We start from the raw sequence: 24,940 nt of genomic DNA, 5'->3' as shown, positions 1-24,940 counted from the left end.
TGCTGGAGGATGCTGTAGCCCAGCCCTGCCTGGCATCTTCTCAGACCTGGATCCCTCGAGTGTCAGGTGAGTTCCATGGCCCAGACTAGTTTAACCTGTTATCACCCCAAGTTCTCTGTGCAAACCAATGGGTGCTATAATCCCACAGAGGCAAGTCCAAAAGTCTGCTAAGGAATCTGCCCCCAGAGCTGGCTATTTTATGTTCTGGTGGGTACTACAGACCAGCCTCTTGTGGCCCATTCTTGCTCTGACACTCATGGGTAGGTACTGCGACCCTGCCAAGGTAGGCATTGCCCCCAGTTCCAGATTTTGCATGTTCTAGTGGGTGGTGGGTGATTCCAATTAGCCCATCCCTGGTCTCACATGTGAATGGGTAGCTTGGCCTGACCAGACTTGCCCTCCAGTATTCTTCCTGGTCTCAGATTTCTTACTTACCTGAAAGTGCAGAGAACCAGTCCATGGAAAACCCCAGAAGCATTCCTCTCATAACAAATATACCTTTAGCTTCTCCTGCTCCAATATGTTCACAGAACCCCTTTCCCTGGGAAGTGCCCCCCTCCCACTGGTTTGGAAGCCAGGGTGTCAGTTCCCAGATAGTGTGCCCAGCTGGTGTTCCCTGCCTTCTCCATATTATCTCAGAAAAAAAAAGAGTAGCTATACTGGCACAATGGTACAGGTAACACAAATTTGGCATTAATCAGGCCCAGAATGCCTGCCAGCTATCAGCTGCTTTTCTCATAGCAGTGTAACCTTTGCCTCAGTGGGTCCAGCCTAGAGTGGGTCCAGCTTCTTAACTTTGTAAAATAATTTTTCACTATTTCATTGAGTTTTATTTTCTATTATTTTTTAGCTCTTATCATATATTTAAATTGCTTTTGCATTAGACATGGCTGGTCATTTAGTCTAATTTCAAAGCACAGTTTTTTCTCTTATAGTTCAAATAGTCTATTTCTTAAATCTAACTATTTATTGACATTCTCTTTGAGGGCCATATGTTATTTCTCACTCATTTTTAAGCTCACTTATACAATGTCCTTATCACTTTATTCCTATTTTTGGAAGTTCCCAATAGTTTAATTGTGCCATGTGTAGAGGAGTTGCTCTTGGGATGGATATCTCTGAATGTTTACAATGGGTCTGAGCTCAAATTTAGGGGAGCAGTAATTATGTATGATCTGTATTGATCTAGTCACTTGAGGCTTGATTCTTCAGTTGGTTTTTCAGCTAAGCATGAGTTCCCTAGGAAAGACAGTGTAAATTTCAGTCCACAATACCCCAGAATGCAGATACGAATTTTTGTATTTTGGGAAGGCACTTTATTTTCACATTAGATCTCATGACCACATAGGGAGCTATCACTGTCTCCCTGTTGCAATGGGCAGAACCTCTAAATTCTGAAATCATTCCAGGCTTCTGGATCACTACTAGGATCTCCCTTAGAATCCCCCTCCCGGCATGGACCTAAGCTACATCACTCACAGCCTAAGAATACCAGGCCTCAATAGTTCTATCACTGAAACTGAGGCTACCTCGTACCCCAAAGCTGCAGTCACTAATAAGGTAGCACATGCCTTTGCCTTTCATCATATCCAAAAATGTATGTTTTGGTTGAAAGGATGTTTTCTGTGTTTTAACTGATACATTTAGGTATTTATAAAAGAGAGTGTTTCAGGTTGCTTAACCTATTGGAAATTTCCCAATGAAATTTCAGCTAATATTTTCAAATTTTTATGCTCAGCTCATGGTAATATTTGTTTAGAGACAGGAAAACACAGAATTAGGATAATGTTGCAATTTTTGAGGGAAATACAAGCCAGCTCCTCCATTTTGGGGAAGCATTTTCTAAGACCCAAGGTAATGGTGACCATACTCAAGCTACCGAATTAAACAGTTGTATTTCCTAAGCTCTAATCTAGCATTTTTCTGCAAAAAGCTGCACTTCCTTCAAATTCTTGTAAGGAAGGATTGGGTCAATGTCCCGTGAGATATAAGGCACTTTTCTGTTCGTGTTTTCATTTGCATTCTTAACATTCTCATTTCAGCAAGTAAATGCCAGTCCCTGGGGAGACAGAACCAAAATGTGTCCTGATGTAGATGCCAAGACCACAGTGCAAGATATTTCTAATGACAACAATTTGGTGCTGACTCAGGAGAAGTCTTCTAGAAAAGGTAAAATCATACAGATGAATCTGACCATGGTTAAAGCTTGTATCAACCTGCCTTGCCTTCCTTTTTCTTGCTGCGTACGTAGTAGTCTTTGTCCTATCACAAAAAGCTTTAGAGCCACAGTTTATTTTTTCTGATTATTGCTCTACTCCTCCCAAGACATTTCAAGTGTATATATTATGTAAATGTATATAAATGTATGTTATGTTACTGTTCAGAGCATATTCTAAACATGGAAAATAACCTGGCTTATAACATTTTAACTGCAACACTTGTCCTTTCAAATCTCTGCTCATGTAAAACCCAACCTGTCTCAGACAGAGTCGGTTTTCTTTTTACAGCAGCATATAAGTTGCCCTTTCATCTTCTTCTCATTCATATCAGGATTTCTTTCAGTTAAAATCCTCAACATTATTTTTAAAATGTACTTCCACCTAGGTTACAATGAGGAAACTATTCCCACTGCACTATTCCAGTGTCGCTAACATATTTCACCTTCTGGCTGGACTTCTGAGAAAGTGTTGCAGGCAGAAGGAGATCAAGGAGATTTGGTAACTAATATGATGCCAAAAATGGATTTTGGACAGAAAAAAGACACTAAAAGCTGAGTTAAAGCTGAATATGATAGTTCCTTTTTTATCATAGTATGTCAATGTCTGATTATTCAGTGATTCTGAGTCTGAAATTCTTCTAAATCATAAGGTTATTAAAAAAAAAAGAAATGCCAATCTACCTAACATATTGTAAATCAGAGACTGGGTTGGCAAAATGTTGCCTTTTTTTTTTTTTTTACAAAGCTAATTTGACAAAAACAATGTATAAATGCACATATTTACACACTAACCACAAAAATCTAGGTCAGGTCATAGCAAAATAAGTCATGCTTTTTCATTAAAAAATATTTAATAAGGCATCATTCTTTGAATGTGACGCTAGTCAAATATATTTAATAGTTCTTGTGGAACTATTTCAGGAGCTGATTGAATTTTACCTTGAGGTATTTTCCAGCTAAGGAACAGAGACCACAGGATCTCAGCGACTTGCCCAAGATGACACAGCTGAAAGTAAAGAAACTGGGACTGGAGTACAGTGAAAAATGAACTCTAGGCCTGTTAAAATTTTTTTTTAAAAAAATCAATATTTTTCTCTAAAATATTTTAAAATAGAGTGGGTAGTTCATTACAATTAATGTGTGTCACACTGGGAACCAGAGGCATTCATAATGGTATGGTATGAGAATCATTTGTGTAAATTCAGACACAAAAGGACTGCCAAGCTCATCACTCCTCTTTAGTATTACTCTGAAAATTATAAAATTGAGGCCTGGCACAGTAGCCTAGCAGCTAAAGTCCTGGCCTTGCATGTGCCAGGATCCTATATGGGGCCAGCTATAATCCCAGCAGCCCCACTTCCCCCACCAGCTTCCTGCTTGTGTCCTGGGAAAGCAGTTGAGGATGACCCAAAGCCTTGGGATCCTGGAAAAGGCTCCTGGCTCCTCGTTTTGGATCGACACAGCTCTGTACCATTGTGGCTGCTTGGGAAGTGAATCATCCGGGGGAAAATGTTTCTGTCTCTCCTCCTCTCTGTATATCTGACTTTCAAATAAAAAATAAATAAATCTTTTTTAAAAGCAAATGATAAAATTACTAAAGTCAATGAAATAAATGTTTGAAATTGAAATAATATTTTTTTCTATTTGAAGTTATGTGTTTTAAATTATTGGTGTTAATCCAAATTCATAGGGAAATTGTACCGAGTTGCACAAACAACACAAGATCACTTTATGAAACCTGTTGGAATTCAACTAAACGTAATGATAAAATTTCATTCTGGGCAAACGAAAGTATGGAATATCTGAGTAGGCTAGGAGAAGACAACACTATAAATGTGTCAACCCTTTATACATATATTTTGCCATAGCAATATGACAGTGAGCAAAATTCTAGTGTAAATAGTTGTACATAAGTGCATGAACTCATAGAGTTAAATGCCATGGATGTAAGTCAAAAGTGAGGAAGAGTAGATTCAGCAAGAACACCACTACCCGAAGATTGTAGTGCTGGCCCCTCCAGGTGTGACTGAAGACAGTGACCACACACTACACGTTAGTCCTCTTCTCTTCAGAGACAGGCAATCAGCCTGGACGGCTCTTGTCAAACTAATATGAACATGGCTCCTCAGTCAAAAAGATAATCCAGAACTCTGATGTACATGGGCATGTGTTGTGCAAGCGAGGCTCACAGGATTGTGACGAAGCTTAGATACTTTCACAATCTAGCTGTAGCATTATCTTTTAACATTCACCTCCGCAGACCTCCAGCAAGCTAATTTTCCATGTTTCCATGTTATAGATCAATGCCACTTTGTTATACCCCAGCTGCTCAAGTAAGGTGCATAGGAACTATTTCCTATACCTTTTCTCTCTCCTGTTCTCCCTTTATAATCAACTAAGCATTGCTTCTGGACAAGGCTTCCTCTTCATTTGTTTCTTCCTATTCCCATTCTCATCAGTTCATTCCAAGGTCCTGTAAAGCACTTCCTGTATGTTTACTCTGATGGGTTGTGCAGGGTCTCTGTTGAGGAGTGCTTTGGAGATATTGCAGGGAGGGTGCTATCTGCCTTATCTTCCCCCAGGAGGCAGGTCTACCTGATGCACTGAGGTAGTGTTTGCCCACCACATAGAAACAGGTCTTCTCCAACTCCTGGACTTAGATGGAGAAGGAATAAGCATCGTATCTAAAGGTGTTTTGTCCCTTTTGTCTCAGGGTTCTGTTCAGTCCGATATGGGCTCGCTCTCATCCTGCATATCTGTAATTTTTCAATACTCACCCAACAATCGAACCTGAGCATCGCCATCACAGCCATGGTGAACCAGACAGCCCTGCAGGGCCAGCCCAATGCCTCTGTGAATGCCCAGGATGACTGGAATGCAACTCAGGAAGAAGTTCAGGCAATAGTAAGGTTAATGATATCTTGGTTCCTTTCTCTGACTCATAATAATTTTACTTAAAGGATTGTTTTGCAAAAATAGTGTGATTTTTTTTCAACCAGTACAGTTTTATTAATCCAAATGATGAGTTGGGAGCAGTGTGAGAACATGATACATAATTTAAGGGTATTGAAATCCAAATAAGAATTGAAGAGAAGTGAAATTGAAAAACCTGACACCCTCCTTTCTTGTTTGCCTCTCAAATTCTCACAGTGAATGGTGTTAGCTCTGCAAAGACAGTGAAATTCTTTTTGTTGTCTAGGCTCCTACATATGACTGGAATCCTGAAATCCAAGGGATCATCCTCAGCTCCTTCTATTATGGCTCATTTGTGGCTCCAATCCCTGTTGGCTATGTGGCCGGAGTCCTTGGAGCCAAGTACGTGGTTGGTGTTGGCTTATTTATCACTTCAGTCCTGTCGTTTTTCATTCCATTGTCAGCGGATGCTGGAGTGGCCACGCTCATTGCCGTACGTGTTATTCAAGGCATAGCACAGGTACCAAGATCTTTTCCATGTATAAATGAAACACGGCTTATAGAATGATCTCACATTTCTAAAAACGCGATGTTCTCTTCTAGGATATGGTTTTGACAGGTCAGTATTCTCTTTGGGTCCGATGGGCTCCCCCACTAGAAAGGAGTCAACTCATCAGCATTGCTATATCAGGTAATCAACCCTTCATCTCCACCTAATATCGACTGTGTCCCAGACCTTGTAGCAAAGGTTTATAAAAAATGACCAACATCTTTTATCCCCATCACTTAGTCTTCATAGTTTTTGTTATAAAACCTTAAAGTGGAATGCTTACTGTGTCCACTTATTCTTGTGTTTATGCACATTAATTTCATTTTTTCTCAGAACAATCTTATTATTCAGTTACATGGAACATTACTTGTGTTTAACACCCAAGAAAATTGAGACACAAATGGACTCATTGCTGTAGAAGATCAAAAAACATGATGAACCAGATTTGAATTGAAGCAGGTGCACTGAAGTTCATGCCTTCAGTGACGCACAGTTCAGCACTTTAGGAAGCATGTAGTCTGCCAACACTGGCCCCTCACTTTCATTCTAACACCTTCTATTCAGGTGCAGCGCTGGGATGGTTTCTTGTACTCATTGTGGGTGGTCTCATCTGCCAGACCATAGGATGGCCTTATGTCTTCTATATCTTTGGTGAGTTTGTACTTTTTTAAAAATCTCAGAGTATTAACTTATGATACTGATGCTGGGTTAATATCTGTGATTCAACTTATCTGTTGGTACCAAACTCTAACAGATACAGGTGGCTATACTGCTCCTATTGATAATAACATTGTTGATCAATTTGTCGTTTTCATGTTTTGTAAAAGGGCACATAATTTCAGTAGCTGTGTGGGCAGCTAAAACAATCTTATGACTTTTAAAGATATCACAACATTTTCTTGATTCTAATGTGAAGTGAAAGGACTCTTCCTTCAAAAAGGCTTGAAATTTTATCTTGCTAGGAGTATAGTATTGGTCATGCTTAGTTACTTAACATGCTCTTTTAACACCTTCTATGGTGCCAGCATCCCAAATGGGCATCATTTTGAGTCCACTTGTGATCTAGCTCCATGATCATGTGCCTTGGAAAGCAATGGATGATTGCCCAAGTACTTGGGTACTTCCACCCACGTGGGAGGTTTGGAAGAAGCTCCTGGTTCCAGGTTTTAGATCATTCCAGCTCTAACCATTGGAACCATCTTGGGAATGAAGCAGTGAATGAAAGATGTTTCTCAATCTCTCTGTTTTTTCTTCTCTCTATATAACTCTTCCTTTTAACAAAAATAAAAAGATCTTTTTAAAAATCCTTTTATTATTCCAATTACTAGCATATTGTGTGAATGTGACCTAATCATAGATTTAGTAGTGTTGTGAGTGGATCTGAACCAGTGAGAATGATTGCACCAAAGGGTCAACCATGTGAAATTCCGCCAGGAAGATGATACGCAGAAAGATGCTGCAGAAAGATTCCAGAAGTACTTGGAATGTTCTCAAAGCAATCTTTTACTACTTCACAATTGTGCCTTCATTGATCACCACTGGGGATCTGTCCAGTGTATTTATCCCTTCAATTTGGTGAAATTTTGAAACATTTTCTGAGATCCCACCTACAAATTCTCTTAGTCCCTAAGTTAAGTTCCAGTAATGTTTGTGTTGGAATCATCTTCCTAGATCAATGGATCCTATAATATCTAGTCAAAATATTCCTCAAAGAAACAATTGAATAGATTGTTCAAGTATATCAACCTTCAGAGAGCATAGAATGTATTCAAAGTGATCCCTACTGTGTTCGAGATTTTGAGAAACAGTAGGAAGTACATAAAATGAGTCAACAAAAAAATGAGTCAACATTAATATATTCCAATCATAATGAGAAACGTTGCTAAGATTCAAATCTAACACTACATACTTGCTCAAGTTCTGTTAGCAAAATGTGGCTTTGCAGTAATATCCTTAAAATTTAGCAAAACAGATGACATCAATTGTGAAGCAATGTGTACATAATGAGCTAGCCATATAAAGAAGCCTTTAAGTTTTTGTTAAGTATTCAAAAGGGATTTTAGAGAAAGATCTATTTATTTACTTAAAAGAAGTATTTTTAGAGATAAAGAGGCAGAAAGACATACACACAGAGAAGTGGTAACTTCACACCCCGAACGACTGTGCTGGGTCAGGCCAAAGCCTGGAGGACTTGGGCCGTCAAATTTCTAAGCAAAGTAGCAGAGAACTGAGTTGGAAGAGCAACAGATAGAATTTGAATTGATGTTCAAATTGGATGTCAATATCATATGTGGCAGCTTAATATGCTGTATCATAAAACAGGTTCCATGGAATAGAATTTTATGATGTGTCATATTTTGAACTCAAAACTGATAGTTTTGAATTCCTCAACACTGTAAAAGTGTATATAGGAAAGAAAATTTCTCCATTGATTATTAATTTCATTTCATATTTAAAAATTACCTGGGTAATCAATTTCACCTATTACTGTACTGCTACAAACTCTTCAGTACTTTGGGAAAAGAGAAACATAATAAAAGTCTAAATGAGGAAAGAAACCACAGAAGCAAGTCTAGTAGGAGGGCTGATGATAGGTACTTGAGCATGGTAGGTATATTCCAACACTTAGGGCAGATGTAATAATAATCGTAACCATGAGTTATGCCTCAAAGAAGATTACCTCAAAAGCTCAGTGGTTTAAAATAGCAATCACTGACTCATTCTCCTGTAGCATGACTGTGTGTCTCTATATGCTAGTCATTGCCCTGGACAATGAAATAGCTAGAGACTGCTTCTCTAAAGGCCAAGGCATCCTACTTTCCCCAAACAACAGTAGTTCTTAATGTCTGGGCTTGTGACTATCCCATTCTACTGGTACAAGCAAGTTAAATGGGGACAGTAGGTCAAAGTCAAATGATAGAAGAGTTTGTCCAGCTGTAACAGGATTATGAAAGGATCTAGCTGCAGGGAGGAATGGACAGAGGTGTAATTTTGTCAACCACTGGAATTGTCTCTGTGCAGAGGCTAACTAGAAGAACTCCAATGGGATCCTCTTTTCCAGGTGGAATTGGGTGTGTCTGTTGTCTTCTTTGGTTTCTTCTTGCTTATGATGATCCTGGAGATCATCCCTTTATCCGTGCTGATGAGAAGAGATACATCGCATGTTCACTGGCTGATCAGGTACATGGAGAACTTTCCTTCTAATTCCCTATGTCTCTGTCTCTATTCATCTCAGTGAAGAGATCCTTTACACAACGCTGTTGTCTTTGATGGAAGGATCCTGATCTGTGCTTTCTTTCAGGATGACTTGCCAGGCTGGTCTCTTCCCATTAAAGCTATGATGAAATCTCTACCACTATGGGCCATCTTAGTATCTTATATTTGTCAATACTGGAGTATACAAATAATATTGTCATACACACCAACATACATCAACTCTGTGCTTCAAATGAATGTCAGAGATGTAAGTACTGAGAAAGTTCATCTTGTTCTTCTGTTTAAATACTGCATTATATATTCCATTGTTTGTCGCATGGTCACGGACTCAGGGGATTAGGCACAGATCTCCATGTAGGGAAAGTAACAAGGTTAATTTGGATTCTGATTGCTTTTTTTTTTTTTTGGAGCTAAGGCATAAAGGTGATTTATTTAGGTTAACCTAGGTTTCCCAGCCACCTCCCCGAGCCGCTGCAAGATCCGTAGGGAAGACAAAAAGAAGCAGGAGAGCCAGGGTGGGTTCTGATTGCTCTTAATGTGATTTCCTATTGACTGGATCAGATTAATGTAAGCTTGGTCACACTGTTAAGGGGCCCAGCACAAATTTTATCTGCATTTCAGTTAACACTTGGACACAGGATACTCTGCTGATGGAATAACAATGAAAGATGGACAAAAGAAATTCTACCTTTGAGAAAACTGATAAGGAAGCCACGATAACATCTATTGAAAATAAGACATTAGTAATAGGACATACAGTAGCAAGTAGGACATGTGTAAAAATTATAGACTATTTAAAAATAAGTGTCTTAAGTTTAACAGAAAAATTGACATTTTAACCGCTTGCTGAATTTTCACAACATGATCAGGTTTTCTGATCAGCTGACAAGAGCCTTTTAATTTCTCCATGAATGTCTTTTGGAAACACAAAATTAACCGTTATTTATTGGAAAGGCATAGTAACAGAGAGAATATTTTCAGATTCATTTCCCAAAATGTTGCACCATCAGGCTGAAGCTGGAGCCACATGTGAATCTCTCAGGATATCTCAAGAGGTGGCAGGGGTCAAGGAACCTGAGCTGCTTTCCCAGGTGCATTAGTATGAAGCAGGATAAGAAGTGGGGCATCTGGGAGTTGAATGGGCATTCTGATGTGGGATGCCAGGGATACAGGCAGTGGCTTAACCTGATAATGAAAATGCCAGCCCCTAGTTGGATATCTTTAAAGTGGCAAAGAGTGTTTCAGATGTCATTACCTATTAGTGATTAGTGACAAAGCCACTGAGTTATTTACTATCCCACCCTCACCTTCTGCACTCAGAAAGTAGGCTTATTCTATTGAGAGCTCCTCTGATGACATGTGCTAAGAGATTTACACAAAGCTGACCAGCTCAGCAGTGTAGTTTCTGGAGACCATGCATGTACAGACTGTTGGTCCTGAGACCAGAAGGCCCCAGGTAGGAAATGTGTTTGTGTGTCTTCTCAAGGAGGATCGGTGTCTCCTAGCAAGGAAACCAGATTTGCTAAGCAAAGGTTCAGTGCAAAGAAAGTTCTGAAAAGCCAGGTGAAAGTGCTAGGTGTCCAATGTTGTAAACTTCAAAGTGGCAAGTGGTTAGCATCTGGTGTGGGACCAGGTAGGAAGCCCAAGCTGAGGAGAAAGGGATGGGGGAGGCCCAGAGTCTTGGACTGTTATCTAACCTTGAGGACCCTGGTTAATTATCTGTAGGATGATGCACTTATTAGTTGAGCAGCTACTCCTTCTAATTGTTTGATTGTATAGCATGCAGGGTTATCTTCTATCGCAGGAAACTTTAAATCAAATTTATCTTAGTGATTGAATTGTAAGAACAAGAGTGAACATTGAACTATATTAAAGTAAACTATAATGGTTTTGTTGTGGCCTGGCAAGTAAACCTGCTGCCTGCAATGTCAACATCTGATATGTACCCATGTCTGTGTCCCAGTTGAACTACTTCTGATCCAGTTCACACTGGGAGTACAGCAGAAGACTGCCAAGTCCTTGGGCTCTTGTATCTACATGGGGTACCTCTTAAAAAACTCCAGGCTCCTTGCTTCAGACTGGCACAATCCAGGAAGTGTTAAAGCCACTGGGCAGTGAACGAGCTAATGGATGATCTCTACCTCTGCCTCTCCTTCTTCAGTGGCTCTCTCTTTCAAATAAATACATTTCTTAAAAAATAAGATCTAAATGGTATTTAAAAAAAAAACACTTTACTCTCATTTATGTTTCTAATTGCCCTGCTCTCCTGGGCCACTCCATAAATAATTGTTATCATTTATTTTAAACCACAGCTTATTTTCCCATTTTTTTCCTGTTAAAAATGTATATGTTATTGTGCTCTTATTATTTATAAATGTGCTTTAAAAAGTTCACGGGCATGTTTATTATTTAAAAAGCCCATGTTTTTATATTTTTTACATCAAATTTATCTTTTAATTCTATTTTCCACTAAACTTCTGACTTCCTGTATTAACTTCCTGTATTAACCATGTTTTTGACATTAAATATGCCATGGAGATTTTTTTCTTTCAACGTGAGAAACTTACTGACAAATAGTTGGATTATTTCTAAGCTTTGAGCAATGCTACAGTGAAGAAAAAAATGCTTCATCCATCAGGCAGGCATTTTTAGGAGTGTTTCTGTAAAATCATTTTTTGTATATCAGGTTGATGAATCAAAGGGTGAAATATCCTATAAATTTTCATATTTACAATAAGTGAAAATTGTCCCTGTTCTCTCTCTCTCACACACTGAGTGTGTGTTTATAGAGAGTACCTACCTGCAGAGCCTGTTGAAAATCTTCTAGTTCTTCGCTAGTTTGCTCAATAAAAAGAAATATGTCTCTTCAGTATTGCTTGTGTTTTGTTACAAGTGAGGTTGTAATTGTTAACACTTAGGAGGCATTTACCTTTTTTCTTAAGTAGTTTGTACTCTTTGGTTAATTTCTTGCTGTATTTTCCTCTTTCAAATATCTATTCTCCACTGAATTTTGGAATTTTAGATTAGGACGACAATCATTTTTTGCAAGATGAGTTATATGCCTATATTTTCCCAGGCATTAATGTAATCTTGGATCATTCCAGTAGTGCAGGACTTTATATAAAAAATGATTTGTAACCATGTTGGTGGGCAGAGTCCAGGTAAGTCTGACCAGAGTCACGAGTGTCTGAATTTCAAGCCATGTAGCTGTGGCTAGGGGAATCCGTGCCAAATAAGGGTTCTGGCTTGGGATCCTAACTCCCTATCCACCATTGCTAAGTGGTGGGTAAATCCTGAGTTTGTGGAGAGCCACAGCACCAATGACGCCAGGTAGTACCTGTGGGCTACCTGACAATGAGCTCTGGGGTTTGGGGAGTGTGGAATATTTGCCTAGGGTCATCCATGGATAAGGCCACCATACATGTAGGTGAGTACTGAATCCTGAGGAAAACCCAATGATAAGGCCTTTGTACTTGCAAAGTGAGGGGACTGAGACCTGGTGGTTTGGAGGGGAGAGACTGGAAGACCTTTATGGGTCAGACTGATTCACCAGCCCACATGGGAGTCCTGAGTTGGGCTTGTTACAGTGGAACATTGCTGAACACCACATGCCAAGCCATACAAAAGCTAGGGTTGGGGGCCTGTCTGGCAGGACTAGATCTCAGTACACAAGAGAACCAGGTCTGGGAGTAGATTCTGTGGGAGATATGTGGGCCAAAGCCTGTGGAAATGCAAGTCCCACTGCTTAGTTCGAGTTGAGGTGGTGATGAGCTGAGCTAGGCGTGACCATGAAACCTGCCAGCACTCACTGGTACAGGGACAGAGAATAGTCTGGACAGGTCCATGGTGCAGCACCTGCATGTGCATCCTGAAATAGGGTGTGAGGTGGGAAGGGCTACACTTGCCAGCTCATAGAAGACCAAGATGGAGGGGCAGGCTAACCTGGGCAAGGGCCTAGCAAACCTTAGCTCACCAGCAAGTGCAGAAACCAGGTTGGAGTGCGAATCATGCTGGGCTAGGCTGTCACATCTACTGGTTTGCATTAGCCAGAGATGGGAACAAACTGAGCAGGGATAGGTCCCAACACCTTCCAGTGAGAGTGGGACTGGGGCCAAGCCAGGTTAGGCCAACTATAGCATCCAAAGGCAAAGGCCGAGACAGGGGAGGCATTATGCCGAGCTGGATAAGAGCAACCACTGGCATGTGCAAAATCTATGGCTGGGAACAGGCCTGGTTGGGAAGCAAAGCAGATGCCTTGGTTGGGTTGTGGTTCCCACTGGTGAGTGTGAGGGCCAGAGTGGTGTATTCTATCTGGGCTGAACATGGCTGCAGTGTCCCTCGGTACACTTTACCAGTTTGTGAACTGGGTCTGGGGTGCAACAGACTGGGCTAGACTCCAACACCCACTGATGCTTGTGAGAACCAGGTTTGGTGTAGGATGGGCTGAGCTAGGTCTCTGCCCCTACTGAGCTGTGTGTGAGCTGTTGCCTGGGTCTGGAACAGGCTTGGCTGGGCTGTAACACAGTAAAAACCAGAATGGGTGAGGACTGGTCAGGAAAGGCTACTGTTCCTGCTAGGACAGAAGGTGGGCTGAGTAGGGCTGGCTCATGGACCCACCAATGTGCATGAAATCTGGCATTGGAAAAGGTTCCGATGGAGCAGCTTGGGAAACTCCTCTGTTAGAACACATTCCCTGCAAATGGGTGTAAGAACTATGATAGGGAACAGCCCAGACCAGGCCAGGTAATACAGTGGTAGCCACTGGCATACTTTTGGCACAGGTCAGGGGTGAATCAGGCTGGACCAGTTCATTTCACCTGCTGGTGAATCAGAGCACTAGAATGGAGTGTGGATCATGCCAGGCTGTGCTGCAACACAAGCCAGTCACATGAAAGCTTGGACTGGGTGCTGGCTGGGCTGGGGCTAGGCTGTAGCCCCACCAGCAAGAGCTGGAATTGGGGGTGGGCTGGGCCCGGCCAGGCTACAGCACCCACTAGCAAATGCAGAAGTAAGGGCAGGACATGCCCAACAAGGCTACAGCACCCACCCAGCACATGTGAGATCTAGGAGTGGAGGGGATGAACTGGGTAGGGGGGCTGCAGGGAGCTCCCCTGCTGGACCACCACTTGCACTGGTGAGTATGAGAGTTGGGATAAGGGCAGACCAGGCTGGACAGGGTTACCACTCACATTGGCCTCATATAAGCTGAATCAGGGGAAAGCCAAGCTGGGCTGACTGTTCCAACTGGTTCAGAGTAGGTGTGGGTTGGTCGTGTTTTGCTGCAGCATCAGCTGACGGCACTGGTACAGGGGGCAAATTCTGTCAAGTTAAACTGCAGAACCACCTGAAGAGTGCAAGAATCGGGAGTGCAAGTGGGCACAGTAGGGAAATAGTGGGCATCTCCCTCTCTGGTTGCCACTCCAACTGGTAAGCGTAAGAACCAGGACTGGGGAAGGAATGGCTAGACTGAGTGAGAGTGGCACCTGCTGGCATGTGTGTGGGCTGTATAGTGGGGCTAGTTGGGCTGAACTAGACTTCAATGCCCATTGACATGTATGAGAGCTGAATGGGATATGGGACAAACTGGACCAGTCTGCTGTACATACTGGCAAGCACGGGAATCAGGATAGGGTGATGGCCTGGTGGGGGTTATTGTGGGTTGCTCTGACTAAGCTGCAGCTCTCACTGGTTTGCGTGAGGGCCAAGGGCAGGATTGGGCTGGGCTGCAACACCCTTTGGTTTGTGTATAACACAGGGCTGGAGACAGAACTGACCCAGGAATTAAAACCACCAGCATGTGTATACACTGATTGGGGTGACAGACTGTGCCAGATCCTGTATTGGCAAGCACAACCAAGAATCAGGTCTGGGATCACCATAGATTAAGTTTCTTTGGTGACCCCCCCAGTTGAATTCCTGGACTTAGAACCCCATCCATGGACAGCATTGCAGGTTTCATAGTCTGACCGTGGAGTGCATGAGTCAGAGCTGGGCCTCCTCAGTGGCCTAGATGGAGCAGTGGACAGCATGTCCAGGTGCACATGGAGGATACGGCAGTACATTGAAGTGTTTAGAGAACACCTGGTGCCATAACAGAGGACAGAACAGATTAATCAACTACCCCAGCCAAGTGTTGGCATTGAATATCTGGGCAAATGGAGACTCTAAGGTGGACTATATCAACCAGTGGATTCTGAAGAGATTTCATCGTTTTGGAGTGGCGAGATTGGCAGCAATTCAGAATTTTTTACATATTAAAGCCTCTTGAGCAGAACCCTCAAGAGCATGTCCCACACTGGGGACCCTGGGGTGGTATTGGGTGGCTGTCCTCCATCCCAGGGCGCAGAGGCTTTTGGGAGGCTAGATGTGGCTTCTCCCCTTTTTTCCCTACTCCCCCCAGACCCAGGAAGGAAAAAACGAGACTGTGAAAACAATGTTCTTACCCATCTTCTTGTAGCCCTTGACCTTTACCACTCGAATTAACTATGTAAAAATCATCAAAATAAAAATCAAAAAACAAGTACAAGAAATTATTTGTAGGGTCCGGAGGCGTGGCCTAGCGGCTAAAGTCCTCGCCTTGAATGCCCCGGGATCCCATATGGGCGCCGGTTCTAATCCCCGCAGCTCCACTTCCTATCCAGCTCCCGGCTTGTGGCCTGGGAAAGCAGTTGAGGACGGCCCAATGCCTTGGGACCCTGCACCCGTGTGGGAGACCTGGAAGAGGTTCCTGGTTCCCGGCATCAGATTGGCGTGCACCGGCCCGTTGCGGCTCACTTGGGGAGTGAATCATCGGACGGAAGATCTTCCTCTCTGTCTCTCCTTCTCTGTATATCTGACTTTGTAATAAAAATAAAAAAATCTTTAAAAGACAAAAAAAAAAAGAAATTATTTGTATATAAAGAGAAGCCACAGGTGCGAACATCCCTTCAGAAGTCAGTCTGTGTGATGCTGAGTAGTGAGGACACACACATTCACCTCGTCTATTGTCCTCAGAGTGGGATCCTGTCGTCACTGCCATGCATTGGTGGCTATATTGGAATTCTCCTTGGAGGTCTCTTGGCTGACTTTCTCCTCTCCAGAAGAATTCTTGCACTCGCCACCATCAGGAAACTCTTCACTGCCATAGGTAAGCTACAAGATGGATATGGATTGGGTGTGAAATACTCAGGCAGCATCCAATTCGCTCTATGTGTTCTTCTGTCTCAGGGGTTCTCAGCTCATCTGCACTTCTCATGTCTCTGCACTGGGTCCGATTCAGCCTGAGCGCCACCATCATCTTCTTGCTGTTGCTTAATCTCCTTGGTAACCTCAGTCAATCAGGATCTATTGTGAACTTCATAGATATTGCTCCTCGGTAGGACTCTTTGTCTTCTTCCTATATTCTCATTGCAGGTCCAGAAACCCTATATCTCACAACCAGGAAACTTGAGACATGTGCCACATGTCACAGGAAATGAGAATGCTCCTACTTCAAATCACTCCTGCAAGGGACCTGGAGCTTGTTTGATCATGGCAAATTTGGTATTTCCAAGTGCAAAAAGAGAAAGCGGTAGCCATGTTCATAGCTCAACTGGTGGAGACACACACACATCTGTGTTAGGGACTGTGGCAGTCATAGGGTACTCGGGAGCAAATGGAGTCATGAGGAGCTGCAGTATTTCCTCATGGAAGGATTTAATGAAGGGCAAGGACACAGAATCATAGCAGAAATAGTTACCTCCACTGGATGCACATACAGAGTAGAATAAATCTTCCAACTATAGCTCCAGGGTCCTGTACAGTCTAACAAAGCATACTTCATTTTAAGAAAAGCACCACTAAGATATATTTGAGCTACTTTGTTTCAGAAAGTAAATTTCTCATGAAAATGTTTCTTTATACCCCCAAACAAGCTTATAGGAGCAGGATCAATCAATAACCAAGCAAACACACAAACCAGGTTCAAATGAGCATTCTACATGAAAAATAAGCAATATTGATCAGTTAGTACAAAAAGCCTCTTGGAAATCTTGCATTTTAGCACATAATTAAATTGTGCCTTGGTCTGTGAATTTTGTTTAGGTTTAACCAAGGGTCAGCACAATTATAGGTGCCCAGAGATAGACACAAAGCCACAACAGATGAACCAAGAATAACTCTCTGCTTACTTGGGAATGTCTGTGTTCTCCTCCCTCACCAACAGGTACACCAGCTTTCTCAAGGGATTCTTTCAAGTATTTGTGTTCATAGATGGAGCCATTGCTCCCACTGTTGCTGGAATTTTAATCAATCAGGTGAGTCTATATTCTGATGAATATTCTTATGTGAAACATATAGAAGTCACTCAATAAAAAAAATCAGATTAAGGGTAGTTACATTCTCTCGGCAATGTGTTTCAAGTACAAAGTCAAGAACCTTGAATACTTGATATGCCCTCACTTGTACCATTTACTTTGCTTAGGAAAATTGCCAGATGTGGAGTGAGAGACAATACTCAGTGTTATAAGTCTGTTACAAGTCTGTGCTGTGTGTGTCTTTATGGGAATGAGTTTCTAGCTCTGTTAGGGCAGAGTTCATACCATTTCTTCTATAGAGTGGACCATCACCCTGGTTTGCTAGAAACAGAGAGATTTCTCAGGATTTAGACTTTTAACATTTAAATATTTAATATTTAAATATTGTCAAATATTGACAAATATGATTTACTCTTTAGATAAGCCTACAAATTTTATAGAATAAATAAGCCAGGATGTTGAATGTATGCCAAGGTGAAAGTGCCATGTTAGTGTAGATGCTCTGCTGAGAAATATTGTTTATATGGTGCTTTTAGTCTTCCATCCTGAAACACGTATTTAACATACTATGATCAATAAATCATTTGAAGACTTGGGCATTTTTAAAAGTATGTCATTGAGATAGACTTGAAGAAAAACATATGTAACATTTGTACACTATTCTTAAACTTTCCTGTTGTTTCCCAGAAGTAAATCAGGAAAGTGAGTGTAGATTAGTGTAAGAACGGTATATTTGAAAAGGTGTTCAAAATATTTATTTATTTGAAAGAAGAGATGAGAGAAGGAGACAGAGAGGGAAAAAAAAGTATCTTTAGTCAACTGACTCCCTCCATAAATGCCCGTATCAGCTGTAGTTCTGTCAGTCCAAAACCGGGATCCAGGCACTTCGTCTAGGTGTTTTACGTGGATGGAAGAGCTTCAACCATTTCACTTATCGACGTCTGCATCCCAGGGTGTGCAATAGTAGGAAGCTGAAAGCAGAAGCATGGCCAAAACTCAAATGTAGGCCTTCTAATGTGGGATGCTGGCATCACAAGTGGAATATTACCTATTTCACCAAATGCCAGTCCTGGAAATGCTATTTTTAATAAAATGAAATTCCTAGTGCTGTTTGAAGAGAAGCATTAATTCTCTTTATGTCATTGACTATATATTGTCAAGAAATTGTAGCTTTAAAAATATCTCCAGCTGATATAGTTTTGTCTGTAACTTTTTAATTCATTCATTATGCAAGAGTGTTGTGTACAATTTCACTAAATAAGAAAAGCCAAAGTTCCTTCTGATGATAAGTGATGAGAAAATAGCAGAATAAGGTATAAAACAGGGAAGAATCTCAATTTAAATATGATCAAGGAAAGACTTGTGAAAAAAAAAACAGAATTAAGCAAAGGCTGGAAAAAAGTGAGGGACTTAGACAGGTGGGTGTCTTAGCTGGGAGCATTCCAGCTGAGGAGACAGCCAGAACACAGGTCTCATCGCAGAAGGGTACTAGCACATTCCAAGAGCAATGAGGAAGACTCTCAGATCCCAGTTGCATTTGGGGATCTATGCATCCACAGCCTCTATGAACCAGGAGGGATAGGCATTTGATGATTCTTAATAATTTGGATTTTTCTGCCTCCAGGATTCAGAGTTGGGATGGAGAAACGTCTTCCTCATCTCATCTGCCATTAACATAGTTGGCTTGATCTTCTACCTTATTTTTGGCCAAGCACAAGAGCAGGATTGGGCTAAAGAGGAAACACTCACTCGCTTGTGAGAAAATCAGGTAAGAAGATCCTTGCAGTTGGTTCTTCCTGCACACATTTCCCTTGTATATCTGTTCCACTGATTGACTTAACTGGAACTGAAGTTGTTTCTAATGTCTTCTAAGAGGCCTTGGAGATGTCATACGGAAAATTTGTTATACCCAGTAATTTTTCCAGGAGGAAAAAAGGCTATCTCAGTAAGCTCCTGTCTGAATTTGTGTGAGGTCTCTACAGGTCTCTCAGGAGCTGGAGGACAGTTTCTGAGCAAAGCAGAAGCAAAAGCTGAAACCATGGGAGTGAGGAATGAAAATCCCAAGAAGAGAGGGTCCAAAGAAGAAAATCTAAAACATCAAGAGGCATCATGATTTTTAAGAGGCCAGATCAGGTGAAGTTATGTTACATCGAGTGAGATGTGATACAGGGCCAGCTATCTGGAGAGTTGGCAAAGGGAGGGGGACTACCTACATGAAGAATGACAAAGATGGAAGAATGAAAAATAAACTAATCATAACAAACAGAACAAACCTTCCTACAGCTAATGTAGGAAGAGGACTGACTGTCAACTCTTGTACATGATTCACTTTCTTGGATCCTAGCTGTGTGACTGAGCCCCTCTGGAATGTCTGGACTGCACTGGGGCTCTCCAGCATCAGATCCCTCACTCTCACTTTAATTCGGGCCATCTCAACCCCATACCTGTCTTGTGGACATGGGCATATCCTCTGCATTTTTGAGAATGGGCCCTTCCCAGTTTCTCTCTCTTTACCTTCATGCTGTCATCTCCATCTTGTGTGCCCTTTTATCCTCCTTTGTCTTGGAATCCTACTCCCCATTCAGTGGTCCTTAATCATGGTTCACCTCATTCACCTAAAATGTCATGAATAAATGCAAGACTGCACTTACTTGAGCCTATTCCAAATGTCTGAACATTGTGCATGGTGTGTTTGCTTTCACTGAGTTCTAAGCAGATATTAGGGGACAACAGAGACAGCAAAAATATTCAAACTTCTCCAGCTTTAGGCAATTTGAGTGTTTTGTACCTTCGCAAGTGTTACACCTCTGGGAGAAAAGCAGCCAGTAGCTGGTGGGCATTCTGGGCCTGGCTAATGCCAAATTTGTGTTAACTAAATTAGTGTGCCAGCATAATTGCATATTCTGGTTTTTTTAAATAGGTGGCATAGGCAGGAAATACTGGGTGGTCTGGGACATGCCACCCTGGTCTCCAGATGAGGGACTGGGGGCTTCAGATTGCCTCAGGGAGGGGGTCTGGGGACATTGGGGTAAGAGTGGTTGAGGGCTTATATGACCAGGGAGGAGTGACTTCTGGGGTCTTTCATGGACCAGGCTACTTCACTCACAGATAGGTGAGGGAACTGAGATGGAGTCATTTAGAGATAGGAAATTGGTGGGCATGTCTGGATCAGGCCAAGGCACCCATCCAAATGGAAGACATGAGATTGGATAAATAGCTTTGCCCACCAACTGCTGGCACACACAGATGCTGGAACTGGGGACATGCCTGGGTGGGTTGCACCACAACACCCACTCATGAGTGTTGGAGCAGGAGTTTACCACATCAGAGTGGGATGCAGCATGCACCAGAAAGTGACAAAACTAATTTTTGGGTCAGATTCTGTAGCGGAATTGTGGGCTTGCCTCTGTGGGACCCCAGCACCTGCTGGTTTGAATGGAGAGCTGGGGTGGTGATAGGAACCGATCTGGCATTCATGGGAGCTGGAACTGGGAGGAGGCTGGGTGGGGCCAGACTTCTGCATCTGCTGGCACACACAAATGTTGGAACTAGGAGTAGACCATGCCAAGCAGGACTGATGTACCCACAGCATGCATGAGATTTGGAGCTGGAAGCAGTCCTAATGACAGAACTTGGATAACTGTCCTACTAGACGATAGCTGGGAAGTACAAGAGCTAGGGCTGGGGGTGAGCCAGACCAGACATGTTTGCAGCACTCAGACTTGTGTTTATGTGAGCTGGGGCTTGGTCAGGCAGCAGGACTCATTGGATTGCATAAGAGCCAGGACAGAGTGTGGGCCATACCCAACTCAACTGTGCTGCAATACCCACCAGCAAGAGCTGAGATTGTAGGTGGGCTACACTAGGTTGGATCAAAGCACTCATCAGCATGTATAAGACCCAAGGCTTGGATTGGGCCTGATAGGGGAGCCCTGGGGACTCCTTTGCTGGGCTGCAGTTCCCACTCACCAGTGGGACACCTGGGGCTGTGGGCAGACCAATCTGGGCAAAGCTGTGGCACCCATCAGCATGTATGTGGGCTGGGTCTGGTAGCAGGACAGACTGGACTAGGTCCAGCACTGGCTGGTGCTTGTGAGAGCCAGAATGAATGTGGGGCAGGCTGGGCTAAATACAGCATGCCCTGCGTCACCTGAGATCCATGTCTGGAAGTGAATTAGGCTGAGCTAGGTGGTAGTATCCACTGGTAAGTGTTGGAATGTGTACAAACCAGTTGGGCTAGGCTGAGTGCCAGAAGTGGGGGCCTGCCATGAATGTCTAGGTGGCAGCATTCACCAGCACACCAGAGATTCGTTGTTGAGAGGGAAATTGATAAGGGAAATTGGGGAACTCCCTGATATGCACATCTTCCATTGATAAACACAAAATTAGGTGTGGGAGCAGACCAGGCTGTGCTGTGCTACAGCACCCTTTGGCATACATGTAAGCCAGGTCTGGGGGTAGGTCAAGCAGGGTCAGTCCACAGTACACTCTGTCATGAATAAAAGCCAGAACAGGGTACAGGCCATGCTGGGTTGAACTGCAACACCCATTAGTTCAAATGAGGGCTGGGAGAGGGCAGGTTGGGCTAGGCTGCTGCATTGGCCATTGGAAGCTGGGTCTAGGGACAGGCCAACTGAGCCAAGCTGCAGCACCTGCTGGTGAATGCCTTGACATGGGGAAGGCCATCTCAGACTGGCTGCAGCAGCTACTGGCATGCACAATACCTGGGACTGGGAAAGGGACTAGTAGGAAATCTTGGAGACTGCCTTGCTGGGCTGATACTTCCACTGGTAAGCATAAAACTGAGACTAGGAGAAAGTCAGTCTGGGAGCAGCCCAGGCTGGCTTAGGCTGCCTTACTCACTGGTGCACATGAAAACCAGGATGATTGTGGGCTAGGTGGGCTACGCCTCAGCACCAGCTGGCAAGGACTGGGTACAATCCTTGTTCGGTTAGACTGCAGGATATCCAGGCATGTACCAGATCTTGGGCTAGAAGCATACGTGGCAGGGAAACTGTGATCACTCCCTTGCTAGGATGTACCTACCACTGATGAGCATAAGAACCATGTCTAGGGGCAGGACAGATTGAGTCAAGCCACAGCACCAATGGGTATGCATAGGAGCTTGATGGGATGTGGGATTAGCTGCAGCAGAGGCTGGCATGTGCAGAAACTGGGACTGGGAGTGGTCTGGTGGGGATTTTTGGGGATTGCATCACTAGGATGTGAAACCCATTGGTATACAAGAAAGCTGGGTCAGTGGCAGGCTGACTGGGCTGGGCTTCAGCACTGATCAGTTCATGTGAGAGAATTGTGCGTAGAACTGACAAGGTAGCTGCATTCGTCAGTATGTGCATTGGCCAATGCAGGCAACAGACCAGACCTGACCCTGTACTGACTGGCACACACAAGACTCAAGTTTGAGGTCATCCTAGGCAAGGTTTCTTGTGGGACTCTCCAAATAACCACTGGACTCAAGCCGCAGTCACAGGGAAAATCACAGTATATGTGGTCTGACCTTAGGGTGCATGTGCCAGGGTTGGGCCTCCTCAGTTGCTAATGCCTGTGCAGTGGGCAATATGCTCTGATACACGTTAGGGACATGACAGCCAGCTCATCTAGGCCAGCAGGGAACATTGACTACCTCATCAGAAACGGAAAACAAAACATGTTTGACAATTCTCCTGGCCAAACTTTGCATATTCCTGGGTCTGTGGGTGTACTAAGGTGGACTTGGTTAGCCAATAGACCTCAGAAAGATGTTCTCAACTCAGTGCAACACAATGACTGATGTCTCAGAATTATCAAAACCACTCAAGCAATACTTTTGGAACACTCTTCCCCACATTGGGGTCTCTAATCAAATAACTGTCCTTCACCCCCAGGTATTGATACAATTAGCAAGGTATGGTACCCTCTAGTTCGCTTCCTGCAGACACAGGAGAGAAAAAAAATATAAAAATATAATATAATATAAATACAATATAATATTTATAATATAATAAAAATATTAAAATATATTACACTTGCTTTCTTGCATAATTGGCACTCACTATCCTAATAGCCATGAATCCTCTGAACCATGTAAACATTATTAAACAGGCATTAAAATTTAAAAATATTAAAAAAGGAAGTGAATATTTTTTTTTTAAAGATTTTATTATTATTGGAAAGCCGGATATACAGAGAGGAGGAGGAGAGACAGAGAGAAAGATCTTCCATCCAATGTTTCACTCCCCAAGTGAGCCGCAACGGGCCGGTGCGCGCCAATCCAATGCCGGGACCAGGAACCTCCTCCGGGTCTCCCACGCAGGTGCAGGGTCCCAAAGCTTTGGGCCGTCCTCGACTGCTTTCCCAGGCCACAAGCAGGGAGCTGGATGGGAAGTGGAGCTGCGAGGATTAGAACCGGTGCCCATATGGGATCCCGGGGCATTCAAGGCGAGGACTTTAGCCGCTAGGCCACGCCGCCGGGCCCTAAAAAAAAAGGAAGTGAATATTAATGAATACATATGATGGTAGCATAGCAGTAGCCAAAATCATACATGGTATCCAAAAATTTAATGTCTCAAAACAAATGAATTTAATAAATGGATAAATAAATGCAAATGAATTTTCAGTAACTCTGGAAAAGGAAATGAGGATGAGTGCTGGGCCAGGAAGGTGAATGGAAAAGGTTGTTACTAGAAAGTGAAGGAAGATCATTCCCACACAGCGACACATGAGCTGGGATCTGAGGAACAATATTTACTAGGTATAGGAGGCTGATGGACAGAACATTCTAGTAACATGGAGTAGAAAAACCACAGGTTTGCTGGCAGGAGAGAGCATCATCTATGGCCAGAACACAGAGACTAAGGAAGCTTGGTTGGTAAGAAGGCTATAGAAATATTAAGGTCAGGATAGACAGGACACTATGAACCAAGGGAAGTGCACTGGCCTTTATCTTTCAACCAGAGCAGTGTTTTGGTGGGAAAGGACAAAGACAGCTACTGTCGTCACTTCCTCTCATAATTGCAGGGCAATTGGGCAAAAACTAAAATAAAATAAAATAAAGTAAAATAAAATAAAATAAAAATAAAACAGAAACAGCATAGTAGCCAGATAGTAAACTAATTACATTTTCAGGTGACATAATTTTATATATGAAAAAACATAGTCAAATAGCACTGGCATTTGAGGTCAGGACAACTTTAGGACACAAGAGCAGCCCACCCCAATCAATTAGATTTCTATACACTTGCAGTGAGCAATCCAAAAAAAATGAGTTAAGAGAAAATTTCCACTACATTAACACAAAAAAGACCAAGGAACTTAGAAATAAACTTAACAAAAGAACTACTAAATTTGTACTTTTCAAGGTTGAAAATATTTTTTTTAAATAAATTAAAGATTCACATCTTAGTCTGCTTGTGTTGCTGTTCTGTTACCTCATACCATTTTCAGAAATTAACCCAAAATGAATCAAAAGGCCTAAACGTAAAATGCAAAACCGTAACATAGATGTGCCCAAGCCAGGCATTGCTGTCTAAGGAAAAATGGACCCCCTGAATAGAAGCAAGGAGTATGAGAAATAAGACAAGAAGATCACAAAGGCAACCAAGCCAGGACATGTATCTAGAAGGCAAATAGAAAACTCAACTGACTGGGTGCTGACAGGCATGTCGAAACAGGAGTCCCACCCACCTCTTAAATGGAAAAAGTGGGACAGGTTAGAGTGGATGCTTTCAAGCCCTTCTTGATATTGTAGGTTTTCTGAGCTCCAGTGGTAAG

The 24,940-nt window shown here is 42.6% G+C and overlaps 1 protein-coding gene across 1 annotated transcript; it reads left to right on the top strand.

Moving 5' to 3' along the window:
- Window positions 1-1,455: 1,455 nt before the first annotated feature.
- LOC101530250 (probable small intestine urate exporter) lies at window positions 1,456-18,929 on the top strand. Its single transcript, XM_058670266.1, has 12 exons — window positions 1,456-1,560; window positions 2,043-2,169; window positions 4,932-5,122; window positions 5,418-5,651; window positions 5,735-5,822; window positions 6,246-6,332; window positions 8,743-8,861; window positions 8,983-9,144; window positions 15,891-16,023; window positions 16,104-16,251; window positions 17,080-17,170; window positions 18,795-18,929. Exons 1-12 carry the CDS (start codon window positions 1,456-1,458, stop codon window positions 18,927-18,929), a joined length of 1,620 nt encoding a protein of 539 aa, XP_058526249.1.
- The last annotated feature ends 6,011 nt before the right edge of the window (window positions 18,930-24,940 follow it).

This window comes from Ochotona princeps, chromosome 1, assembly GCF_030435755.1.
Source record: "Ochotona princeps isolate mOchPri1 chromosome 1, mOchPri1.hap1, whole genome shotgun sequence".
Taxonomy (NCBI): Eukaryota; Metazoa; Chordata; class Mammalia; order Lagomorpha; family Ochotonidae; genus Ochotona; species Ochotona princeps.
Note: the sequence above shows the minus strand (reverse complement) of the source record. Positions and strands in the feature narration are given on the sequence as shown.